Genomic DNA, 25,566 nt, shown 5'->3' with positions numbered 1-25,566 from the left:
GTCTGCCGTGCCCCACATGCTGATGGGCTGGTGGAAGAGCTATTCGATAGGGAGCATTGATCTCCGTGCTATGGAAAGGTCACTGACTCCGGAGGCTGTTGAATTGCAACGAGTTCAGAGATGGAAATCACACTGGGGCACTCCCGAAACACCGTCGTGTCAAGGAGCCGCTTCAACGGAGTGGTACAAACCAAAGCTTAAAGAAACACAGTCCTAAGTCATTTCACCCGTTCTGACCCTTGGAAAAAAAAGTTCCTTTTCTCCCCAGTTTTTCATTTTCACATCAGTTTTCAAGAGGGAAGATCTTTTGCTTTCAATTTCCCCTCTTTTTCCACATGGGTGGTGGAGCATGTGGCCCACACGCAGATCGTGCCTCCAGCTGTGACCCAGGACAGCCACTGCCGAGATATAATAAGGTCACTCCACTTCTATGGCCCACTGTGTCACGGACCTCTGTGTCGAGACTGCTAATAAGGCCAGAGATGCACCTTCTGCAGCAGAGTTTTTCCAGCCATCTGTCTACTGGGAACTGGATCGAGTCCACCAACAGGGCCACCAACGGCCGTCAAACAGAAACGACGTCCAGTTTTCCATGAGCCTGTGCCAAGTTGGCTGTGTCTGAAGCGATCGCTTGCATCAAAAAGCTCATGCCGTTCACGCCGATGGCTGAGTAGGTGCCACCGAGAAGCAACCATTATTTGGGGGTTTTGAATGGGAAGAGGAGGGTAAATTCATTTCCTCTCTGATATGCAGCCCAAAGCTGGGATCACCTCCCTTTCACTCTGCCCTCTTTTCTTTACCATATTCCTTTCCCTCTTTCTCCCTTGCCCTTTCTTTCTGCTTCCCATGTATAAACAAATCCTAGCTGGGCAAAATTCTGGGAAAGTTTCCAGATTGTGAGCCTCAGCGAGCTTATTCATCAGAAGTGTTTCATACTCAAGCTGAGCCTACGTATGCATGCTCCAGATGCCTTTGTCCAGAGGTCTGAATGGGAAATTTCCCACCCAAAGCTCCCCGAAGCAGCTGAGCTCTGGTGAGTGCTCTCTACAGAAGACCAGGCAGCTAGGGCACATGGATTTTCTCCTCTGCACAGTGAGAAAGGACCACTTTGAAATGGCTCCTGTATTTTAGCAACAACAGCTGGAATAATACTGCTGATCCCACTTCTGAGCATTCCTCCAGCTGTTGTCTATCAGACTATATAACACCTAGGGCAAAACGAAGTCAGAGCCAGGAGATAATGTTGACTTGAATATGATGTTCCTGAGACCATTAATAGGACAGTACATTCATGTCCAGCAGCTATGCCTAAAATAAAAAGGACACACAGAGTGCTCAGGGCTCAGCCATGGGAATGCTGTGAAGTTTAGAAAACATGAAAACATGGTCTACAGAGAAGAAATGAAACAAACTCAGCGCACCAAAGAGAAATTCTAGAGATCACTTGATCATGCTTTACAAATATTTACACAAAGAGACTTAGGATAGAGAGCCCTTTAATCAAGATATAGCTGGTCTCAGGATCACTTGGAAATGCATGTCCATCCTTGGCTAGCTGAAAAATGCCCATTCCAGCCTCCCATAAACATGTCCCCCCCATTCATGCTGATCATTTTGGGCATAGGCATAACGCAAAGGCTGGAATGAGAAATTAAAAAGAGTGTATTTTGAACAGGGCAAGAAATTAACTTTACTGTCCTCAATAACAGTAAATATTGAGGTGCACACTCCTGGAAGAAAACACATCGTGTTATTCCAAATGACTCTGGCATGCTCCAAACTGATTCAACCTCATGTCTAAACTTGGGTTTCAGATCCTGAACTTGTTTCCGATAGGAAAGAGAGGGTGAGGCTCGAACTCTTGCTCTTTACTCCTCTATCCTAACTTTCCACTTGATCCTGACACCAGTGACACCAGTAAGTCACCTACCAGCGCTGCCCAGTGTTGCCCAGCCTGAGGAAAAGCAGGAGAGGACAAGGACTTGAGCACATCCAATGATACCCCAGGCACGGAAACACCTGAGTTCTAGATAAATGTTATCATGATCAGTCTTCAGCTCAGAGCACTTGCCATAATTAACTAGCCACTATGCACTGTCACAGTATCAACAAAAAAAAAAAAAAAGATGCATTTTGCTCATTTTTTACTCTCGTTTCTTTTCTCTATCAAAGGGTAGAAAAAGTTATCTCGATTCACAACTCTCAGCTGAATTTACCCTTTCCACCCTACTAAGAAGATTCACTTGACAAAATAAGAGCCTCAGATTGATCCATTTTCCCAAAAGGGTTACCAGTAATTCCCAAACAGTATATTCTCTGTGGCCACTCCATTTCGATTTCCCAGGCATTCATCCAGTTTTGATTTTCTTTCTTTTGTTTATCTGAGAGTCATGAAGCTCACAGCATGTTTGCCATGGGTTTAGGAAAGCCATGGGTCTCAGAGTGTAAACTCAAACCTTGTAAAATGCAGCACAGGGAAAAAAATCCCACGCACACCTCGGGTCATCCAGCTTACATAGTCCACCAAAACTCATCTAACAGGGCCATGGGCCAATGTGGGTCTTTGTTCAATAAAAATTTGCTACGCAACCACTTCAGCTTCTATAAACGATACAATTTAAGGCTGCACTTGACCTGCTTAGAGGTGCACTGGAGCTCTCTGCAACAGGATGCACTGAGGAATGCCATAAATGTTTGAAGCTAAAGGCAAAGCGTAGCTAAGAGGTTGGCGAGTTATTTAGACCACGCGATTTATCATCCTTAAGCTCCTGAAAAGTGCTGTCAGTTCTTCAGGCCAGATGTTTTCATAACGGGTCATGGATGTTTTAATGTTATCAAAGACCCAAACGGGAATACCTTGAAGCAATTTGCCTGCCAGGAGGCAGTGCACATCCACCTCCCACAAACAAGGTTTCCTGGGGTATACGAAGGCGTCTACAACAGCACGCGGCTTTTGAAAATGACACAGTGTGACTACATGGGGTCATGGCACTAATTTCACTGTACTAATTTCTCTGGCACTGAAAGGAAAGAATAACGCCAGCTAAGCCACCATGATGACTTATTGCAGGAGCCACTCATTACAAAATGGTTCTTCCTTAGACACCCAAAACAGGAGGGCAAAACCTCCAGGATCCATGTAGATCAAGAGACAGTTACTTTCCCCAACAAGAAGAGAAGAGAATGAAAGCCATACCTCCAAACAGAGACATAAATGATAATCAACAGCAAAAGTGTCAGCGAAGATACTCCACAGCCTACAATTAACGTGACAGAAGGGACCAGCACCTTTTCCATGTTCTGAAAGAGAGAAAGTAAGACATTAAAAAAAAAAAAAAGGAAGATGCTCAGCAAACACTACCAGCTCAACTTCATGGCAAGAACTGTCCTCCTAATTATCTGTGTGTCAACTCACCTGACCTTCACATCACACTGCACATATAAATAAAGAGGAAAGAAGACCAGGATCTCTTTCTGGTTGACCCAGCCTTTTTTTTTTTGGACCTGATTCTGCTCTCACACACACCAGTGTCTGATATCCATCACAAGGCAGATGTGTAAAAGCCGTGGGTTGCAAGAGGAGGATCAGGCTCTCCATTTCCAGTGTGAAACCTTGGAGATAATTAACGAGGCAATAGCAGAAGGTGGTGCCTACATTAGAATAATTACAAATGAGCTCTTCTGGGAATGGCGGTGATGAAGGTTGGAGGATGAAAAGAAGGTGAAAATCCTCCACCAACTACAAACATCCATCTAGAAAAGGAGATGAACCAAGTAAAGAAAAAACAAGAGGTATATCCTCCCCAGGGACACAGCATCCAGTCATACCATCCATCACTTCACTACTCTTACAGTGCTACACAAAGCATTTCTTGATATGCCAGAGTCCTTACTGGAAAATCTGGTGAGGAACGGTTTTCCTTTTCTGTCTGAACATAAAGGGTATGCCAGTCATCAACTCTTGCAACATCAAGAACAAACATATGTGCTATAACCTCTCCTAATCCAGTTCTCGGCATCACTGGGATGGTTTAACTAGCCAACATGCCAACATCTGCCAGGCTAATGTCACTAAACTACCCCTGTTCTCAGCTTAGAGTGTGGATGAGGATCCCACTTGTTTTTTTCTGCTGCAGGCTTTTTTGCCAGCATGTTTCTCCTTTCCACATCAGTGATCTCTACTGGCATGAAGGTCGAGAAGCAGAGACCCACCGTGCAGCAGACACGGGAGAACCCACTATTTGGAGCGATTAGGCAGTATGCAGAGGTGTGGGAGCACAGTCAAGTTGTCATTAAATTGGCACAGTACTAACAGCTGTAGCTACAGCCATGGAGACGAGATGCTTTCTGACATAGTAAGGGCTTAGCATAGGGAAAAAAAAAAAAAAAGGCAATTACACATGAATTTGGGAATGGAACAGGCAGTCCTCTAAGGACTTGTCCACACCGTTTTGTTGGCAGGCATGAGACTGCTCAACTTGAAACTCCAGTCAGCAGGACACCACGAAGCTGAGGCTACTACAGCTCTGTTCCAGGCTACTGAGCCTTCTGCAAAGCACAATGTATTAGGCAAGGCTCAGTGCTGTGCTTATATGGAGTCTGGCCAGCTCAACACATGGGCAAAGCAAGCATGAGTCCATTGACTTGAAGCCCACAGTCAGTACAGGTTTACTCCACAGAGCCCAGCAGGAAGAAGAGACCAACAACCTTGATACATAGGGATCTGAGCTGAATTGTCCCTGAAGGGCCTACTAAAGGGGGCCTACAAGAAAGCTGGAGAGGGACTTTTACAAGGGTGTGTAGCGATAGGACAAGGGGCAATGGATTTAAACTGAAAGAGGGGAGATTTAGATTAGACAGAAGGAAGCAATTCTTCCCTCTGAGGGTGGTGAGGCACTGGAACAGGTTGCCCAAAGAAGTTATGGATGCCCCACCCTTGGAAGAATTCAAGGCCAGGCTGGATGGAGCTTTGAGCAACCTGGTTTAGTGGAAGGTGTCCCTGCCCATGGCAAGGGGGTTGGAATTAGTTGATATTTAAGGTCTCTTCCAACCCAAATCATTCTATGATTCTATGAAGTCTGAAGGGCTTGGGAAGATCCTCCTTACTTGCATATTTTGACCAAGGGCACCTCTCACATTTTCAATATAATTGGGGGGAATTAATGAGGAACAAAACTTTCACTATACTGCTGCAGTGAACCCCACAGGAGCTATTGGGATGGCTGGTACAAGAGCTTAAGGGATCTGAGACAAAATTTAGTGACACATTCAACAGCTTAAACACCCAACTGGCATATATACCCAAAAGAGTACAGGTTGATTGAAGGATCTTTACTGGATACAGACCAACTACAGACTGGAAGCCAAACTGCACTGCATCGTGGTGTTACCTCTCTGCAATGTCCCCTTTCTACTGACCACAGTAGCTCTGACACATCACTACCCCAGCATGCCTGTACCGCTTCCTTAAGTTTGCTCTGTGAAACAGGAAGCTTAGGATTCTCCAAAACTACATCATCGATATGTACAAAGGGTTTGGATGCCAATCCTAATTCAACTTGCTCAAATTATGGAACTGGATTTCCAGAAATATCTGAATCCTTTTAACTACCAGCAATTGTGCAATTGGGCAGGAACCACAAGAATAACACAGCGCTGAGCCTCACCAATCCATCCAGCAAGGTCCTGCATCTCCCTCCACCTAGAGCTTCCCAAAATGCTCACAGAAAATGTTTCAGCTCACATGTGGATTCTTCCTCTAAACTTCTACGGAGACTTGGATCACTGTGATTTTTAACATCAACTCATGTGACTGTATTCCCACCCTGAGAATTTACTCCTGCCAAATATTTGTGGAAGGTTAGAAGCAGTCTTTTGCGAACTAGGTAAACATGAAGAAATTTCAATGAAAATATCAACATTTTGATTCATCTTCCATCAAACAAAATTTAAATTGGACATATTCCAGGCACCGCGAGTGCTGAAATATCGTTGTCTTGCTCCTTATAAATTGAAATGTGGAAGGGACTTTCTTCTGGAAACGGAAGCTTCTGATTTAGTCAGGCACTGAGGTAGGGTATGGGAGAGAGATGCAATCTCCAGTATGAAGCCACAGCTTCTCCCTTTGCCACCTTTGTTTTCCCCCGCTGCAGAACTCAAGTGCGCAACAGCCCTGTCCCACCCCAGAGATGCACGGTCACGACAAATGCACTCCGAAGCACAAGCTACTCGGACATGGATTGCTCCTTGCTCACTCGCTCCAAGCTCACTTCCAACCCTTTTTCTCTCCCCGTTCCCCCCTTACGGCAATATGAGTTCACATCGCACAAATGGTGGCCTGGGATGAGCATCGATTGTGACATTTGATTTAAGTAGGTCTCATTTCACTGACTTTTCATGGGTAACTGGATAAAAGTGGGGGAGGAGCTCCGTTAAAGCAAAAAAAACCCCAACATAAAACTCATTCCTAAACCATCGTAGAGCAACTGAAGAAATGGAGTTTGGATTTTAAGAGCTGAGCAGACCATGTCCCGGTATCTCCGACACAGTAACCCTAACCCTCCTCCCTACCACATCCTCTCTGACATGCCTCCACCCTCAACAGCCTCAAGTTCTTTCACTCCCTTCCCTATCCTCTTTCCCACATCACCCACAACTCCCTCCTAGATCCTCCATCAGCTAAGCAAGAGGTCGCATGCTCTAGACCATTCCTAGGTTAGGTGTTTGCTCATTGGCAAGGCATTACACAAATGACAGACTTTTGGGTAACAGCTGACGTCTATCTGCAGCCCTTCCCACAGAAAAGACCCTGACCTGCACCTCCTTCTTTATCCTTCAGCCAAACTTTCACAACATCCATGCCCACCGGAAGGACTTCTGCTCAAGAGATACTATGAGGCTCATCCCTTCTCCCTACAGAGAAGGGATGGTTGGTTTAGCCCTCATGGGATTTCTGTTAGCATCATGAGTGTGGATAACCATAAAAAACACTGGCTGCAATAAGAATAGGAGCTTGCTCCTTTGGGAATGGTAAGTCCTAAAGGCTTAGGTCCATGTAGCTTAGGATTCTGCTTTCTTTCTTCATTATTAAGGTTTCTCTGCCTTCCTCATCTTCTTTTCCCCCTCCCCCACTTCTTCCCTTTGGCAAATGAAGCATTGTTTGTTTTATTGCTTCTGACTAATTAAACCCCCTGACAGAAGGTAGTTGGATGCTGTAGGATCCGAGCCTTGCGAGGGAAATCTCCTTGGAGGAAGAATGAGGGGGAAAAGCAAGGTTGGTTTAAAAAGAAATAGTGATACCGAGAGAAAAACAGAAAGACATTCTGAAGGTAAGAGAGAAAGCAGGAGTTTCCCAGCACCACAGCTGAGGACCAAACTGGTCATCTGCAAAAGACAGGAGCTAGGAACAGAGTCTCCACCTGCTTGGACTGGAGATGGTCCCAGACGGCCTGTCCTTCACCACCTCCCCATGGCTGCTGATGGGTGCCATCCAGAAGCACCCTGAAACACAGATAGAGCTGTGCCCGGTTGGAGATGGAAAGAAAACCTTTGTCTGGGCCAAGCAGGAAGAGAGTACAGGTCGTTACGAGTTGCAAGTCCTGCAATTCTGTCACCAAGCATGAAAAGGGGGGAGAGAAGCAATCAATGACATCAGTTGGGATGGAAATAACAAGTGCTACTGCCCGAGGCTGCTCGCTGTCCTACCACCTCATCACTCTGCCTAGCAGGGCAGAAGGACACTCCTCCTTCTCTTTACAATTTCACTTTGCTTCCTTCTTCCTTTCCATTTCCTTCTCTTCCTTTCTCCCTCATCTTTTCTCTCCTTTGTCTTCTTTCCTCCCTTTCTTTGGCCATTTTCCATAACATATTCTGCCTTTTCTTCTTGCTCTTAATGCATCTCTCCAGCTCTGCCCCCCTTTACATTCTCTGCATTTGTCTCTTTCCTTCTCTTACTTCCTGCAGAATACTGTGAAAAGCGACTTTATTTGAGTTGTGCTTGTTCCATTACCCCGCTCTGGCTCCAGGGTCAAACAGGCTCCAATTAGAACAAAGTCAAAAATGGTATTTCTTAATGCCATGCAGCTTGCCCGAGACCTTACAAGCAAGCTGCTCTTTCTGCTTTTTCCATTCTTCATACAAGAAAGGCTGAACAAGGTCTTTATAGGTACAACATCATACTAATAAAGTCACCGAAAAATTAAACCATCCATTTTGCTCCCAAATTAAACACAGATATATGAGTTTGGAATTCGGGGTGCTAGGCTTTGTTTGTTTTCAGAAATGTGTCTGTTGTTCAGAACCGTTGCCTTGAGCTTGACTTCCTGCGCTTTTGAAATTAAAGACTCTTTAAGTCAGAAAAATTACAAAAGTACTGGTTGCAAAGGGCATCTAGAACTTTCTAATCCAATTCACTGCTTGGAGCAAGACCACCACTAACATCAGATGAGTTTGGCCGTGGTTTTGTCTAGATAAGCTTTGGAAATTCTCAGAGATGGAGAGCTCCCATCCCAGGAATGTGGGCCCATTCCAGGGCCACACTACACTCCTGGTGACAGGGTTTTTCCTAAGGTGGGACATCAACATCCCAAGTTACAGTTTGTGGTTTTTCTTCTTGTCAAAACCTCAGGCACAAGCGAGAGGAATCTGCTTTTACAGTTTTTGTAACTGCCCCTCTGATACCTGTGATTAGATTGCCCCTTTCATTTGTCTTGGCAAGAACCAAGCAAGTCCAGCTCCCTTTACCTCTCCTCACAGGTCCTGAGTTCAAACAAATCAGTCTCACTCCACTCTTCTGACAAAGAACTGGACCAGGTGGGTGTGATTTACTCCAGGAATTGCTCAGGAACCATTTTACCATGCCACTGGCCTAAAGGCTTTTCAAGATTCTTGAGAAGTTTTTTAAGTCGCATTGTATTGATTTTGTTGCTGGTTGGACAACTCTTGTCAAAGCAGAGAGCTAGTTGTTAGAATTGCTGGAAAATAATGCTTTTACTAGTACTCAGAAAAGTGAACAGCTTTCTAAACAAAATATATGTCAGTGCTGTAAGAAAACAACGGAGGAGGGTTGAGTGACCAAGAGGTGAACATGCCTTTGCCATCTGCCAAAAAAAATCCTGAATTTTTATTTAATATCCATTCAGTTAGATCCTGGGTTTATCATTCAGGCTTAGGTCCTTCATATATACGCATATATACTGCAGTGGTGTGGTAAAGCACCAGCCATATACTCTACTCCAGTACAACCAGCAGACAAAAGGACAGCAGCCACCCCAAAGGGCAGCAATCTGCAGAAATATATGGTATCTTTTAGGGACCATGGTAATGAGTGATGCTACGACACCTTCACCTGGGTGAGAACCAGGCTCTTGACACAACTCAGCTGACAATGCTGCCACTGATGCGTGTGTCCACCTCTGGGGACTCTGCAGAGCCAAGAGGAGCAAAGCTTTGCACTTTCCTGCAGAAGGACCACACACAGGGAGCAGACACACCAAAAAAGCAAGTGCTGTTTGTATCCCACCACTCTCCTGACCATCATGCAGTGCTCAGTGACAGTAGCACTGATGTCCAGCTGTCCGGTCATGCCAGGGCATGCCAGCTGTTGAGGTCCACGCTAAACCATAGCTACAGATAGAGTTGTTCAAGGGAAGGATCGGTTTTCACCTCTCAGAAGACGCATTTCTTGCACTAATTGCAAGGCACAGAGAGAGGAAAAGCAGGACACAAGCTCTTTTTGGTGGACTACAAAGTAAGGGCAGTAGCAGGGATTTAGTGAAGGCAGAATTGGGCCACTGCTGAAAGGAGCTTTTTTGGTGGGTCAGCATTATCAGAGGGACTGCAGAGTTCACTCAACTCAAAGCAGAGGAGCGGTGAGGAGGCATCAAATTATTTTTTCATAGAATCACAGAATGGTTTCAGTTGGAAGGGACCTTCAAAGACCATCTAGTCCAATCACCCCTGCCATAGACAGGGACACCTTCCACTAGATCAGGTTGCTCAAAGTCCCATCCAACCTGGCTTTGAACACCTCCAGGGACGGGACATCCACAATTTCTCTGGGCAAACTGTTCCAGTGTCTGTCACTACAGGTGCTTCTGTTGTGGTTTAACGCAGTTGGGCAGCTAAGCTCCACACAGCTGCTTGCAGGATGGGGCAAGAATCAAAAGGGTAAAAGTACAAAAACTCACGGGTTGAGATAAAGACAGCTTAATAATTTTAAAAAAGGAGGTGAAAAACTAACAAAGAGAGAGTTAAGAAAACAAAACCCAAGAAAAGAAAGCGATGCAAAAGAAAACAATTGCTCACCACCAAGCAACCGATGCCCAGCCAGTCCCCGAGCAACAGCCGCCCTCATCAACCTCCACTCCCCAGTTTTATTGTTGAGTATGATGTCATATGGTATAGAAGATCCCTTTGGTCAGTTGGGGTCAGCTGTCACCTGTCCTGGCTGCATCCCCTCCCAACTTCTTGTACACTCCCAGCCTATTCACTGGTGGGTGGTGTGAGAAGCAGAAAATACTCTGGCACTGTGTGAGCACCGCTCAGCGACAACTAAAACATCCCTGTGCTATCGACACTGTTTTCATCCCAAATCCAAAACATAGCCCCACACAATCTACTATGGAGAAATTTAACTCTATCCGGACCAAAACCCGGCAAAAAAGTCTTTTCTCCATCTTTCTTATAGCTCTTTATATATCGGAAGGCTACAGTAAGATCTCTCCAGAGCCTTCTCTTCTCTATCTTTTAACCTCTGAAGAGCACTTTGAAATCCCTGCATGAAGATCGTTCAGTGGCATCATTAATAAACAATCTCTTTAAAACTTCTTTCCGGAACAAGCCGACATCCCTCCCAGCTCAGCCCATGTCATTGCAAGACAGGTCCAGAGAATTACTGCCTCGTTTTGCTTCCTTCCTATCATAACTACAGGCTTCTCATGTCAAAGCTAATAGTCACCCATTATCGGGAACGCATTTGTGGAGCTGAGGGCCCCTTTTATGTCATTTGGCCAGTCTAACAGGCAATTCCATGTAATTACAGTACACAAAAATCACCCGGAGAGACATCTTAACGTGCTACTATTTATTAACAATTGCTAACTCTTCACTCGGTATCGAGTCTGCTCTCAAGATACAACATGGCAATCTGCGTTCAGTAAACAGCCTTGACGAAGCTCTCGGGGCAGAGGAGTGGTCACGCAGCCACTCGTTAACAGGAACTGTCAGGATAATTTCCTTCAGGCTGGCAGGGAATTACGAGATTTAGCAGTACGCATTATCTACCTGCCAGTCCTCAGGTCAGCTTGCTGCTGCTCTTTGAACTACTGGACGCACTGTCAGTGCCTCAATTTCCAGTCTTGATACCAAGGAGGGCTGGATCAGGCTCATAGTAAGTCTAAGAACCACTCTCCTCCTGCCCAGCCAGCTCTTCCCAAACAGAAGCTTAAAGCTGGAGAGAGACTTTTGACAAGGGTGTGCAGTGATAGGACAAGGGGTAACAGCTTTAAACTGAAAGAGGGGAAATTTTGATGAGATCTAAGGAAGAAATTCTTCCCTCTGAGGGTGGTGAAACACTGCAAGAGGCTGCCCAGAGAAGGTGTGTCTGCCCCATCCCTGGAAGCATTCGAGGCCAAGCTGCATGAGGCTTTGAGCAACCTGATCTAGGGGAAGGTGTCCCTGGCCACAGCAGAAGGGGTTAGAATTAGATGATCTATAAGATCTCTTCCAATCCAAACCATTCTTCGATTCTATATTCGCTATCATAGAATCATAGAACGGTTTGGGTTGGAAGAGACCTCAAAGATCACCTAGTTTCAACACCCCTGCCACAGGCAGGGACGTAATCATTATCATTATTTAAAATACACTATACTTCATTCCCTCCCCACCCATTTCCCATTGCACTCTGCCTGGCAAAGCTCCTGAAATCACTGTTTAAGAGGGCTCTAACAAGTAGTCGTGAGGTTCTTTGCATCCCTCTGCGAGCTGCAGTTTGGGAATCGGCGTGTCGAGCAAGCGAGGAGAGTGGGGGTCTATTCCCAGCATGCCTGCAGGTCAATGGCTCCATCACTTAAGTCAATCTTTTCCAAGTCCTCTCAGCCGACCTGCTTTAGATTGTAAACACTGGCCTTAACTACTCGGGGGCCTATTTTGACCCCTTGGAAATGGAAGAGAATAATACTGCCCTCCATCTCTCTCCCAAAGCTTAATTCAGCTTAGATTTGTGGTATGTGTAAATGCCTTAGGGGGTTCCTAGGGCTATGGCAGGACAAGCAAGCACCAGCATCTCGTTCTCTGCTGTGCAATATTAACATGGGGAGGCACAGAGGAGAGAGAGAAGAGAGCTATTCACTTAACTGTTTGTGACCTGGCCAGATGTAGCATCTGGTTTTCAAATCTTTGCTTTTCATGCATATGGTAAGACTTGCTCTGTTCCAGTCTTTCCCTTTAAAACATGTTGAAGAGAAAAGAAAACTGTTTTCCACAATAAAGCTGGTAATAATCAAAATGGCCTATTCCTCTACGGGTACACGCTCTTTCCTTCTGATACAACAGAGGCAGAAGTGAACTTTAATCAGAGTACTGGTGTCACAGGCACTGCAGTAAGCAGCAAACTTCTATCTTGCTATGTCAGCTCTAGAAAACAAAATGGTCCAGGACCCATTCTGTTGCCCCGAGATGAAGTGATACGGTATAGATAACACTCATACAAACTCACTGCTCAAAACAGGGGGGGTCTTGACCATATTGCCTAGTGGAACATTCATGGACCATGCCAGCCCCTGGACCACAGCTGGACATTGCTACTTGGCACAAGCCAAGGCAGAGCCATGGAGCATTACAACAATTAAACAGTAAGAATAATTACAGGACAGTGCTAGAGGTGCTTTTGCCACGTAATTTTTATTATTACTACTACTACTACTACTACTACTACTAGTATTACTAGCATTATTTTACAGTATGGACATATGCTCTAATTATACTAAAAATGAGCCTTCTTTACTGCTCCCTTCTGCTTGGGATTGCCCCTTCTGTGTACTACACAAAGGATAATCCATTCAAAGTCTGTAAACTGATTTGCAAACGGTTCTTTCATTACCCATCTTGCCCTGGTTTCACAAGCATGCCCTCATCTCCAGTAACTTCGCAGTAGCAGTGCCGAGCACCTTGCAGGGAAATGTGGTAAGATTTACACACAGTTAAAATAAAATAACTCCATGGCAGACTGGGAATGGAAAATGAGGGTGGAATCCAGACTGTGTTTATCCTGATTTAAGCAGTGTTTTGGTTCCATGCCAGGCGACAGCATTTCACCAAATTATTCCAAACCAGCCTGCTGTTTGTTTTACTTTATCAACGTCATGCTGATGAGTGATGCCAGACCGACAGCTCTCCCCACGGCATGGGCAACACATGCATCCACCATGCCTGCGCATCCTCCCTTTGGAGAGACTCAGCTGAGGAGTGGGGGAAACATCTGAGGCCACCGTGTCTGGAGGAAGCCTTCTGCCAAAGATGCTCATATCACCCTGCTACCTACCACCATGGAGAATGAATGTTTGCCTTCCCTCTCCCCTACTAACACCCTTGAACACTGAAGACCAGCCCTGAAGAAGTTTCATCCAAAGCACGAGCCATGAACACTTGTTCAAAGACTGTGCAAGCCATCCCTAAATCACCTCTTAAACCCTGCTTTCATTCAGTCCCTTTAATTATTACTCGCAGATGTGACTCCTCTCCTGTAGGATCCAGGAAAAGGTTCCCATATCTTACTGTTCAGCCACTGAAGATCCATGTGCTGGCAATGGCTCCTGACCCAAACTGGGGTTGAACCAACAACCTTGAAACCAAAGATTTTACAATGAGGGTGGTGAGGCACTGGAACAGGTTGCCCAGAGAAGTTGTAGATGCCCCATCTCTGGAAGTGTTCAAGGCCTGGTTGGATGAGACTTTGAGCAACCTGGTGTAATGGAGGGTGTCCCTGCCCATGGCAGGGGGGTTGGAACTAGATGATCTTTGAGGTCCCTTCCAACCCTAACCATTCTATGATTCTATGATTCTACGTCTCCAGCTCATTATCAGTCTTCAGAGGCTTTCAGGGACTCACTGGTTGGAGCTCGCCTCTGAAAAGGAGACGAAGCGATTTCATTTAGCAGATGATCTGTACAACGTTATGATGACAACGATGGCTTTATTCCCATTGCAATCTGAAGAACCCATGGGATCCTGCATGTTTCCACCCACTCAGTGCAATACACAGCTGGTTTCTGGGGAGTTACTGGTGCTAATTCCCTCTACATGGGATCTCAAGGAACCAGCTTCTGGCCCCGATGCCCATCTCAATCACAGCTGAGTGACTGGGAAGCAAAACTGTAACAGCCACTGGATTTACAACTGCACCGAGTTGATATAAACAAGATCAAAACTGGCCCCAGTAGTAGGATATTCCCCATCCGGGGAATGGCTGACATGACTGCCGTATTTAAAAGAGCAAAACCAACAATTTGTCATGAAAAATGAAAGCGTTGCCTTGCTTGTGGGAAAAAAGTAGAGTCATTTTGCTTTCACAGATTTATTGAATATATTCTGTATACCTTTCTGGTTAGTAGGGCAGGTAGCCCGTGAGCACTCAAGCTGCACACTTAGTTTGGACTGAATGATCTCAGGCACAGCAGTCTCAGTTCCCTGATTAGACACTCCTAACATTTAGAGGAAAGTTTGAAGCACAAATACTCGCAATTACAAGTCTGACATTTGTTTTCCATGCATATTGCCCATTTTTGCTTAAAGATTGCCATTACTGCCAAAATCTTGCCAGTAGACTTGTCCACTCAGCTATTCATAGATAGCAAAAATATGAAGGGCACAAGCCTTTCAGGAATTGACTCAATTTTGTTTTAAACGAGGAGACATTTATTGTAAAAAAAAAAAAAAAACACAAACAAACCGAAAAAAACAAAACAAAACAAAAAAACCCACCAAATTTAATTTCCATGTCTAACTGCATGGCAATCCAAGGGCAGCTTAAGCCTTTAGGCCGAGCATAACAGAGCTGAGTCGTGAAGCAGCCTGCCAAAATTACCTAAAAAAGGGCTTTTCCAGGCCAAAGTACTATAGAAAAGGGTGCAGAATGATACAAGAAAGACGAGCAACGCTCAACAGTTCAACTGACTCTTCCAACACAACGTCCTTGGTCCTTGAAGTGCTTTGAAAAGCCAGATAATCTCATTTAGCACTAATGCGCTGACTCCCACCCTGACGAGCCCATGAAACCCAGCCTCCATCACCCACTTGTTACCATTTTCAAACGAGCACCTTTGTGATGTCTCCCACGCCCTCCTCCGCCTTGGGAGAAGCTCCCCAAAACACACCTAGAAAGCCATCCAGTGCTCTCACTTTAAACCTCCTCTGTAAAACCCTGCTTGGTGCAATGCCTACAAAACAACCCTGACAACAGCAGATGCACCACGACTTACTGTAGATGGCGATGACTAATGCCCTCGTGCTGTTTGCCTGTGCCCCTACACCCGCCTGTAGCTGAACATCCTTGTGTTCCAGCTGGAAATTTCAGCTGCATTTCACCCATTTTGGGTCGGGATGGTTTTGTGGCTCGTTCTGCACCGAGCAGGTTGAAGTCGTGCTGTTCCACAGTTAAAGCCTCCCGGGTGATGCGGTGGTCCAAATAACACATAGTAAATAAAAAATAGCAATGACAGCTACAGCTGGATATGGAAAGCAGGCAAGGTGAGGTTGCCAATTGTGGACAGACTCTGATTTTTCCAAACACATGCCCTAACCCACCAGGGCTTCCCCATCTGCCTCCATCCTGCTTCTCCACCTCCCAGCAACATGTCACACCTCTGCCACATTTCTCTCTTTTACATAGCAAGAAGCAGTCACGAAGGGGATCTAGTTCACAGAATTACAGGCAAGAGGATGGGCAAAGAGCTGGAAAACTCAGCTCACCCATTCACCTGCCTCGAAGCCATCTAAACCATCCCCAGCCTGTTCGAGAAAACCTTTGCTGATGGAGGCCAGGTTCTCGGTGCTTGGCTATCCCTGCAGTCAGAATGTTTTCCCCTGTGCCTAAATTAAATCTCTCACACTGCAATTTGGGTCCAATCCCCAGCAGACACAGAAAGCTGATGACTCCCTTTCCACATCCACCTTCTACCCAACGAATACTATTATCCTCTTTCCCCTCCGTCTTTTCTCCTTCAGAAAAGAGTCAAACCGTCTCGCAGAGCTCACCTCTGCTCGCCATCAGCGTGGAGGTACCACGCCAAACAGTTCTGACACATCATCCTCTCCCACGCACACACTCCCACACTCCCACGCTCACATACCGTACCAGTGGTCCTGCTCGAACGCAGAGCACAGCATCTCAGAGAGGCACCCCTCACCCCCTTCGCTCACATTTCTGGTCCTCAACGGCTCAAATCTGCACGCACCGAGTCTGAGAGCTGCTTTCCGAGCTCTTAGGAAACAAGAAAGTGGGAGTTGGGAAGATCCCGGTGTCCTGGCTTAAATCCACACCTCCTTTAACAGAGCAATAATCTGTGGCTGGGTAATAGGGCAGCTGTCACACTTGCTAAGCTGCCTTCATGGCAACAAGCCATTAAGCACTGCAGCTCAAAATAAGCACCAAACCCCTCAGGAACGCCTGGACACGCAGGACTCCAAACGTGCACGAGGAGTCTTTAATTTCAGCTGAAGACTAGGGACTAACCTCAGCCCTGGTCTGCTCCTGGGGTCACCCGGTTAATGCCAGCGCTGCTCTTGCCTTTACACCGACGGGTGAATTTGGCTCGGTATTACTCACGCTGAAGCGGTGAATCCCACAACGGTTTTAAGCTCCCAGCCACTTGATCATGTTCCTCTCCCACGTCCCCTTCAGATGAAGAGATACAGGGTGATGCAGCATTTGCCTGCAGAAGAGTCACTGCCAGGGCTGCGCGGAGCTCGCCGGCTCCGGCTCGCGGGGGGAAGAGCTGCAGACCCACGCTGCTGCAATCCCACCGCCCGGAGTTTTGTCGTGAGTTAAAAGACCTGAGCGAATCCAGAAGCAGAAACTCAGCGGAGGAAAGCTGTCAGCTGTGAATATCTACCAAACTACCCGCTGGATCGACAGACAGCTGAATCCGCAGACAGCGAAGGAGGTGGGATGCTGGATGGCTGCTTATTATGCTGAGCCAAATCCTCCTATTATTACCTTGTGTGCTACCTGTCTTCTTTTCATATATTCAAGTGTTGTCTCTCCCAGAAGCACAGAGCTGAGAGGGATTTCCTATCACCCTCGTCTCTGATTCCTTACCTACATATGTTCAAACATCAATTGCTTATTTGCTGACGGGATCCCTTCTTAGGTATCCGTGTACAGCATATAGCGATGGCAATCTCTGTTCACATCTCCCACCAAAATAACAAACTCGGGGTTCCTCTGCTCCCTGGCACCCAGAGTGCTGCACAAGCTCTATCAGTAATCTCCTTCCTCTAAAAACCCAACGTAAATCATCTATACATTGACTCCGGTTCCCCTCCAAACTCAGATGAGATTTAGCCCAAACTCACTCTGCAAAACATACTGAGAGACCTCAAGTCGGTGATGACAAAGCAAACATTTAAAAGCAAGTGACTTCCAGCAAAGCAACAATGTAGGATGACAATTCAGCCCCCCTCTGCTAAGAGGTCACATTTGAAAAATAATGCAAATCTTTTGAGAGGGAGCAAGACTGTGGATGGACCCATTTGGCCATCTAAGAGGGCATCACACATCCTCTCTACTTCCTAATCGTATTATAAGAGAGAGTAGGAGGGGAAAACCGTCTGCCCAGCTGGTTCATACCCTGTCTCCTCCATGTCATCAAGGCCTGCTGAAACTCAGAGGGACTACATCGGGTTTAGTGAAAAGAGCAACCCTGCTGAGCAAAGGAAAGACCAGCTTGTGATTTGCAGAATCACAGCCTGCTCCCATGGGCTGCCACGGACCTTGGGGAAAGGCAACCCTGAGAAGACACAGCAGCTGCTCCAGCTGTGGAGCAGGAGATGGGCAAACCCCAGAAATCTCCAGCAGCACTTACACCATAACTTTCCCCAGTCTCAGCACAAAGCTCTCCTGAGATGAGCAGGAGTCCAGCTGGAGTGTCATAGAATCATAGAATGGTTTGGGTTGGAAGGGACCTCAAAGATCATCTAGTTCCAACCCCCCCCGCCACGGGCAGGGACACCTTCCACTACACCAGGTTGCTCAAAGCCTCATCCAACCTGGCCTGGAACACTTCCAGGGATGGGGTATCTACAACTTCTCTGGGCAACCTGTTCCAGTGCCTCACCACCCTCATTGCAAAATGTCCTTTCATCTCTCCCACTTTGGCCTCTCCATACTGGGGGACAGTCTGGCAGTAACAGCACAAATCTCCAGGAAATTTTAGGAAACGTTTCCAGTTCAAAGGCTCCACAGCAAGAGGCACAATCAGCTCCAGAGAGACACTCTATGCACAGCAGCATCCCGGAGAGGACAGGGTGATTGCAGGAAGATGTGCCAATGGCTCAAGCACAGGAGGCTTTGGACCTCAAACACCCAAACGTTCGCAGCTCAGCGATGCTTGCCCTGGCACGGCTCTTGCTAACCAAGCGAGCGGAGGCTCCTAATGCTCTGTTAGGGAAATGACAGCACTTGGTGCTTTCTGTAGCACCCTTCAGGCTTGGGGCGCTGTGCAAATACGGATGCCTGCAGCTTAGGATGTCACCTGCAAGGATGTTGCAGCTGGATAAACGGAAGCAGAAAGCAACAAAGCGATTAGCCCGAAGTCACAATTTCACTTGCAGGCACGGGAACAGCTCTGTGTGTAGCCTAGCCAATACACCCAGATACACCAGTCTAAGAAACTCTTCTCTAGACCCCTGTACAAACTGGCAGCAATTTGTCAACTTAAAACTTCGAGCTGGGCAAAAGAGAGAACTTCCCATCAGCAGAAAAGTCCAACTTTTGAATCGAAGGGTTAACATTGCATCATTATTAAACCTGAAAGCTATTGTAAACCTGAGAATTAGCTTTTCTCAAGATATGCGAAAGGCTTTGTTCGTATCCAGACTCCAAATCTCACATGATAAACGATGGTAGAATATAAATGTTAAAACATTCATCTCCAAATAAAGTGCTCCAGTCTTACCTAAGTGAAACACTGCCATAACTTCCCATCAACATGTTGTCAGAACTGCTACACCCTTACCAAATACTTTAATCCATTAACATCAATATTTTTTCCAGAGGAAAAGCATGCTGCTGGAAAACCTGGATCTCCTCCCTGTGCGAGCGAGGTCCTACAGAGTTTTGAGACCTTAAATAACCCACCTTGTGTCTGCACACTCTCCATGCAGTACACGGACCTCCCATAGCACAGGGCAACCTTTTCAGACAGGAAGATCTTCAAGATACAGCAAGATCACACCAGACCTGCATGTTGATTCCCTTCCCACAGCCTACTCAGCCAAGACGTACACTGAAAGTCTACTCTCCATGCTTCGTTATTTCCCCAGGGTAAAAAGGGATTTCTTCTCCTCTGCTGCACACGCAACGTTGGGATGTTTTCAGGGGAAAAAAAAGTAAACCTTGTGAGTCAAGAGAGGAGCTCAGAAGCTGTTGTCCCTTTGGGTAGGAAGCACACCACAAAAGGTGCCTTGCATTCACGCAAAGAGGAGATACCAACAAACGAAGCCTCTTGCAACATCCTGGGATATCACAGGGTCAGGGCTGCCCTCTGCGTACACTCCCCTGCCTTGCCAGCACGCTTCCGAGCCAGCTCTGCAGTTTGGTCTGCTACAGTACACCCCACAAAAAGACACAGGTGCTGTGTCTAGCTTCCAGCTAATCGTTTCCCTGTTAGTTAACGCCATCGTGGAGACAGGATGTTCAAAAGATTCAGCACGGATGCAACAAACTCAGCCTCCCTGCAAGTTCTTGCCACCAGCACCTTTCAACCTTCGCTAACGCTGGAAATGAGAGCAGAGCTCCAATGCCCAAATCTGACCAGCCTTGCCTCTGCAGACGAGGCTAGAAAGGAGGGGGAGAGAGAGCAGAGATATATTTGTACAGTCTTACTACGGTCCTAAGTGCTGCAAGAACCAGTCTTTAAAGCTTGATTGACTTTATATAGCTGAACTGTGTTCAGCTCTGGAGTCCCCAACACAAGAAGGACATGGAGCTACTGGAACGAGTCCAGAGGAGGGCCACGAAGATGATCTGAGGGCTGGAGCACCTCTGCTATGGAGACAGGCTGAGAGAGTTGGGGCTGTTCAGCCTGGAGAAGAGAAGGCTCCAGGGTGATCTTATAGCAGCTTTCCAGTACCTAAAGGGGGCCTACAGGAAAGCTGGGGAGGGACTTTTTACAAGGGCGTGTAGTGATAGGACAAGTGGCAATGGCTTTAAACTGAAAGAAGGCAGATTTAGGTTAGATATAAGAAAGAAATTTTTCACTCTGAGAGTGGTGAGGCACTGGAACAGGTTGCCCAGAGAAGTTGTGGCTGCCCCATCCCTGGCAGTGCTCAAGGCCAGGTTGGACGAGGCTTTGGGCAACCTGGTGTAGTGGAGGGTGTCCCTGCCCATGGCAGGGGGGTTGGAACTAGATGATCTTTAAGGTCCCTTCCAACCCTAACCATTCTATGATTCTATGATTCTATAAAGGCCAATCACGAGCTGGTAGGCAGAAGAGACAACACGAGCCAAACTCACAAGAGAACCAAAGAGTGAAAGGCTCTCCTGTGCATCCTCAGGCTCCTGCTCTCTCTCCTTCCCGTCTCCAAGAAATTGCCAAGACTGGCAAGAAATACCCCAAAAAAAACCATCACCACAAGACTCTTAATCAGCCTGGCCACGGTTTGCAAAGGTATAGTACAAATACTGGACTCTGAAATTTCCTTTTGCTCTTATTCCCTGTTAGCACTGCTATTACACAGCTGTAGCATCAGAGCATCTCAATACCATTGCCCTACGAAGCTAGGCATGGTATAAAACCAAAGCGAAAAGACAGACCCAAAAAGCTTGTCCATGTTCCTTAATTTAAGAGGTTTTAATCTTTCATGACGGTCAAAGCACAATCCTGCTGAACCAGAGCGAGAGGCTGCCTCTGTCTAGTCGAAATAGCAAGGTCCAAGGGAAATAGGACTCAGGGAAAGAGTCAAATTCGACCTCCAGCTTTTGAGCTGGATCTGAACAGCTCCATCACGATGTAGGATGTCCGTCTCCAACATCGATTCGAAACACAGTGCTTTCAGCCCCTAACTTCACTGAAATCAAGGAAAACTGCTTCCTTTCCCTGCCGTGTCAGCAACTCTCAGGGCCCAGCCTGGGGAAACTCTGTCCTTGGCAAGTCCGAATCGTCTGCCTGGGCAGCAATGCTCATCCTCCATGAGCCCTTCCTGGTCCTTTTTTCACCGCAAAGAAGCTGTGCCCATACCAGGGTTACAAATATTTCAAACTGCCAGGGCCAAAGACTCCAGAAGGGAAATTTATAGCAATAAATAATATTAATGACACAGGCGGACGGAGCTTCTTGTCCTGAGAGCTCCAAAGGCACATGAAAAACTGCACTATAAATGTCACCACCGCAGACACCAACGATGACGAGATGCCACCTCTGGGGAAAGGAGGCAGCGTGGGCTCGCTCAGAATGACACTCAGTCAGGAAACCAAGGGTGGTACCACAAGAAACAGGGTGAACAACGCTCCACAGCACCAACAGACCCTGGGCTTTGCTTAGCGGAGGGACTAGAGGTAGCCAAGCCTCAGGTTTCCTCCCAGCATGGCCAAAGGACTCATCCTGGTGCTCACGAGTTGACTCCAGGCTTGGGGAAAAAAAGGAGTTGTGAAAATGTAACCCAACCTGCAGCCAGCGGAGCTGGAAAGAGGATGAAGGAAGCAATTTTAGGTCTAAACCCCAAAGGACCAGCGGAGAGGTTAGTTGCAGATATCATAAAACATGCCTGGGGGAAGGAAGCTGCATCCTCTTGCAGCCAAGCCCACTCTCAGATGCGAAAATACTCGCACTGATGATAAAGGGCTTACACCAACCCTGTGTTACCCAGATAACACTCCAAACACCTCGAGCTGAGGGAGTAGCAGTATCTGGCCACTTCAAATTAACCATTTTTTTTTCCTAGCTGCTCAGTTAAACAATACCAAGCACTGCGTGAGCATGAAGACTTAAGCCTCCATTAGAAAAACTTCTCCTTTAGCCAAGTCAAAAACTCCTTTCTCTCTTCCCACACTGCCTGGTCCTCTGCCTGCTTCCAGAAGAAGGATCAGCAAAGGACCTTCACCAGCAGCTCAGCTGCACACCTGGGCTGGCTTCATTTCAAGCTTTTCCTTAGAAACATTCCCGCAGCAGAAATTACAGTTTATTTCCTCCGATCACGCAGCCTCCCTAAACTCTGTCAGGACTGGGCTGCTCGCAATGACAGCACAGAGTCCTTCCCGCATGGGACAAGACCCACCCATCGATCATCTTGGTGGTCATCACAACCTCTGGAGCCAGATGTTTAAGCTGCTGTAGCTTGGGCTGAAGGGTGAAGCCTTGCTGGTGCCAGGACACAGCTTTGCAGGCTCACAGAGCAGCTGCTTGAGAGAGGTCCCACCTGGCTCACCTGAGCCCAGCCTGGCCACCTTGAGAAGGCTGGGTACCACTCCTGGAAAGCACTAGCCCAGCAGGCTACCTCCCTGCCCTCTTAGTTTTATGCAGACCCCAACCTGCCCGGTGGGAAGACAGTGAAACAACGACCCGTGGAAGAAGATGAGTGCAGGGATGCCAGCATCAAAGCAACCAGCTCCTTCCACATCCCTTCCAAGCAGGAACTCAGTCCTGGCCCTACCTCCGAGCATCTTTCAACCAGCGCATCTCTACTGAGACCAGAAGCTCGGTGTCTCTCTCAAGAGGACCCCAAGAGCGGCTCTACCCAACACCCCAAAACCCATTTCCCAACGCTGGAGTGGCTGGGCCTGCACGGGGCCCGGGCAAACACAACCAACACTGTGTCTTTAAAACCACTTCAGTGCAGATGTTGTTTCCATGGTAACTAGTGGACCAAATACATTAGTGTTTCTAATAATAAACCAAACCTTCATCTTGGAAAATGTGATCCCCCCCCCCCTTTACCACCATCACCCTTCCTTTCTTCCTTTCCCCTCCCCTTTCGCCGAATTAAGCCAGCATTTAACAAGCAAGGCATAATTAGTAAATAATTGCAAGGGCCCAGTAACTCCCAGTGCTCAGGCAGATGGAGAAGCACAAGGTGGAAGGGAGAGAAGGGGCTTTGCTCTACAAACCTGAGAACTGTCCAAAAACGGGATAAACTACTTAAAAAAAAAATAAATAAAAAAATTAAAAAGCACAAGGTGAAAGAGAGGAGCCAGCAAAGCCCCTTTTGACCACCCTGGCGTTGTCTTTGGTGCCCTGGCACCCGCCTCACTCTCTGACTGAGGGTGCAGCCGCCCAGTGATAATTTCTAGGAATCTCGCACTTTTTTTTTTTTTTTTCCGGAGGCTCCGTCCGAGACGCGGTGACCGGCTTCATGTCACCGACAGCGGCCAAAACTTCGCAACACTTCCCTTCCACGGTCCCTTATTCCGGAGTGGGGAACTCACCTTCCCTCCCCCGCAAAAAAAAAAAAAATCGTGGGGTAGTGAGAAGGACCCCGAGGTAGGGAAGAAGCCACGAAGGAGCGGTGGAGAGGAGGGGAGCGGTGCGGAGCGATTCCCCCCTCCTCTCAAAATAAGACACGTGCGAAGATTCCGCGCGTGGGGAGCCCACGGGAGCGAACGCGCCCGGCGGGGGGGTTGGTCGCCCCCCCACGTTTAGCCATGGTCGTACTCAAAGGCACAGCGCAGGGATGGAGGGATGGCAGGAAGGGGGGAAGCAGTCGCAGCACCAGCCGCGATGTGTTTGTGACCCCCTCCCACGGCCAAAGCCGCGGTCACGGTCGAGGGGAAGGGGAAAGGAAGGGCGGCGGTGAAGGAGGAGGAGGAGGAGGAGGAGGGTGATGCAAAGCCTCCCGGTCCCGCTGCCACCGGACTGCAGCGAGGGCTGGAGGGGGGATGTCTGTCCCCGGCACCCCTCCGCGCAGGGACGCGGTACCCGAAAGCCGCCCGCCGAGGATGCTCAGCTCCATCCCGGTCGCGTCCCTTTCCCTCCCTCTTTATTTCCCCCCGTTCCCCGAGTGTGTCCCGTCCCCGTGTGTCCCCCCCCCTCCCCATTCTCCCCTCCGCTCCTCCCTCGGCGCTGCCGCCGGCGGGACTCACCATGTCGGGGCTGAGCTGGGCTAAGATGGCGAAGGCGGAGAGTCGGTCACACAGGCACTTAGTCCGGGAGGCGTCGAGCGGGACCGTTCGGCAGCCGCGCCAGGACCAGGCGCCGGGCGGGGAGGCGGAGGCGGAGGCTCTGCTGGAGGGAGGAGGGACGGAGCGAGGGGGAGAGAGGGAGAGCGGCCGTCAGGGCGGGCGGGGAGAGGGCACCGCGCCCCCCCCCGCACCCCCTCTCAGGCTGCCGGCCCCATCCCACCACCACCCCCGGACCGGGATCTTCTACTCCTGCTCCTGGTCCTGGTCCACCCCTGGGGCTCCCGCCCGGCTCTGATCCCTCCATCGCCCCCCACCCATGTAAATGTGTGTGGTCCCCCCCCCTCCACGGGTCACCCTGTCTCACTCTCCCCATATATGCTTTCCTAACCCTATAGCCCACAGAGCCCGTGTTCACACGCATAACCCACAGCCTTGTCCCACACCCCCAATAAGTGCATGCATAACCCTATACCCTATGCTGTACACCCCATATATGAATGGATAACCTTATAGCCCTGTCCCACATACCTCATATACACCTCCTTAACCCTATAGCCCTGCCTCATTTATCCTATATATGCACGTGTAACCGTACAGCCTTGTTCCAAATACCATGTGGATGCTTAACCCTATAAGCCCTGTGACACCCCCCCATATATGGATAAATAATCCTACAGCCCTGTCCTAAGCGATGTAAATACACCTCTCTAACCCTATAGCCCAGTCCTACATATCCCATATATGGATACATAACCCTATAGACCTGTCCCACCTGATACACACCTCGCTCCTCCTATAGCCCCATCTCTCACCCTATACACCCCCCCCCGCACCCCTGCCCCACACCCCATATAGACATGTCCCCCCATCTCACCCCCCCATACAGACCTCCCTACATGATCCCCACAGGGGAGTGCACCCCTCCCCCACACCAAGTACCCCAACACATGACTCTGCCTCTCCCCCACCCCTTCTCCACCCCCTCTACACCCTCCTCCCCCCCAATTACTCCACAGGCACGCCGGCCCCATCTCCTTGTGAGCACTAAGGTCTAAGCCAGGGAAAAGGGGAATCTCGTGCTCTGCCTCATTTGCTGGGGTACAGTCATCACCCAAAAAGCACCATCATTTTCCACCCATTGCTTCTGTGTCTTGGCCAGACCGCTCTGCTGGAATTTTGTCACGTACAGGGTGCAAATGCAGAGAGTAAGCGCAGAAATGCAATGGATGGGG

The 25,566-nt window shown here is 48.0% G+C and overlaps 1 protein-coding gene across 4 annotated transcripts in view; it reads right to left on the bottom strand.

The window, feature by feature from the left end:
* Window positions 1–25,566, bottom strand: part of ADGRB1 (adhesion G protein-coupled receptor B1) — a 215,458-nt gene that overhangs the window by 67,079 nt on the left and 122,813 nt on the right. For 3 of the 4 annotated variants that reach the window (XM_086609591.1, XM_086609592.1, XM_086609594.1), the window contains exons 17-19: window positions 24,296–24,437; window positions 3,197–3,300; window positions 1,931–2,026 (exon numbers count right to left, since the gene is read on the bottom strand). In XM_086609591.1, the coding sequence (XP_086465717.1) occupies window positions 1,931–2,026; window positions 3,197–3,300; window positions 24,296–24,437 (342 nt within the window). The remainder of the gene's footprint in view (window positions 1–1,930; window positions 2,027–3,196; window positions 3,301–24,295; window positions 24,438–25,566) is intronic. The other variant, XM_086609595.1, reaches the window with a different exon arrangement.

Source organism: Tauraco erythrolophus, chromosome 3 (genome assembly GCF_009769465.1).
Source record: "Tauraco erythrolophus isolate bTauEry1 chromosome 3, bTauEry1.pri, whole genome shotgun sequence".
Lineage (NCBI taxonomy): Eukaryota > Metazoa > Chordata > Aves > Musophagiformes > Musophagidae > Tauraco > Tauraco erythrolophus.
Note: the sequence above shows the minus strand (reverse complement) of the source record. Positions and strands in the feature narration are given on the sequence as shown.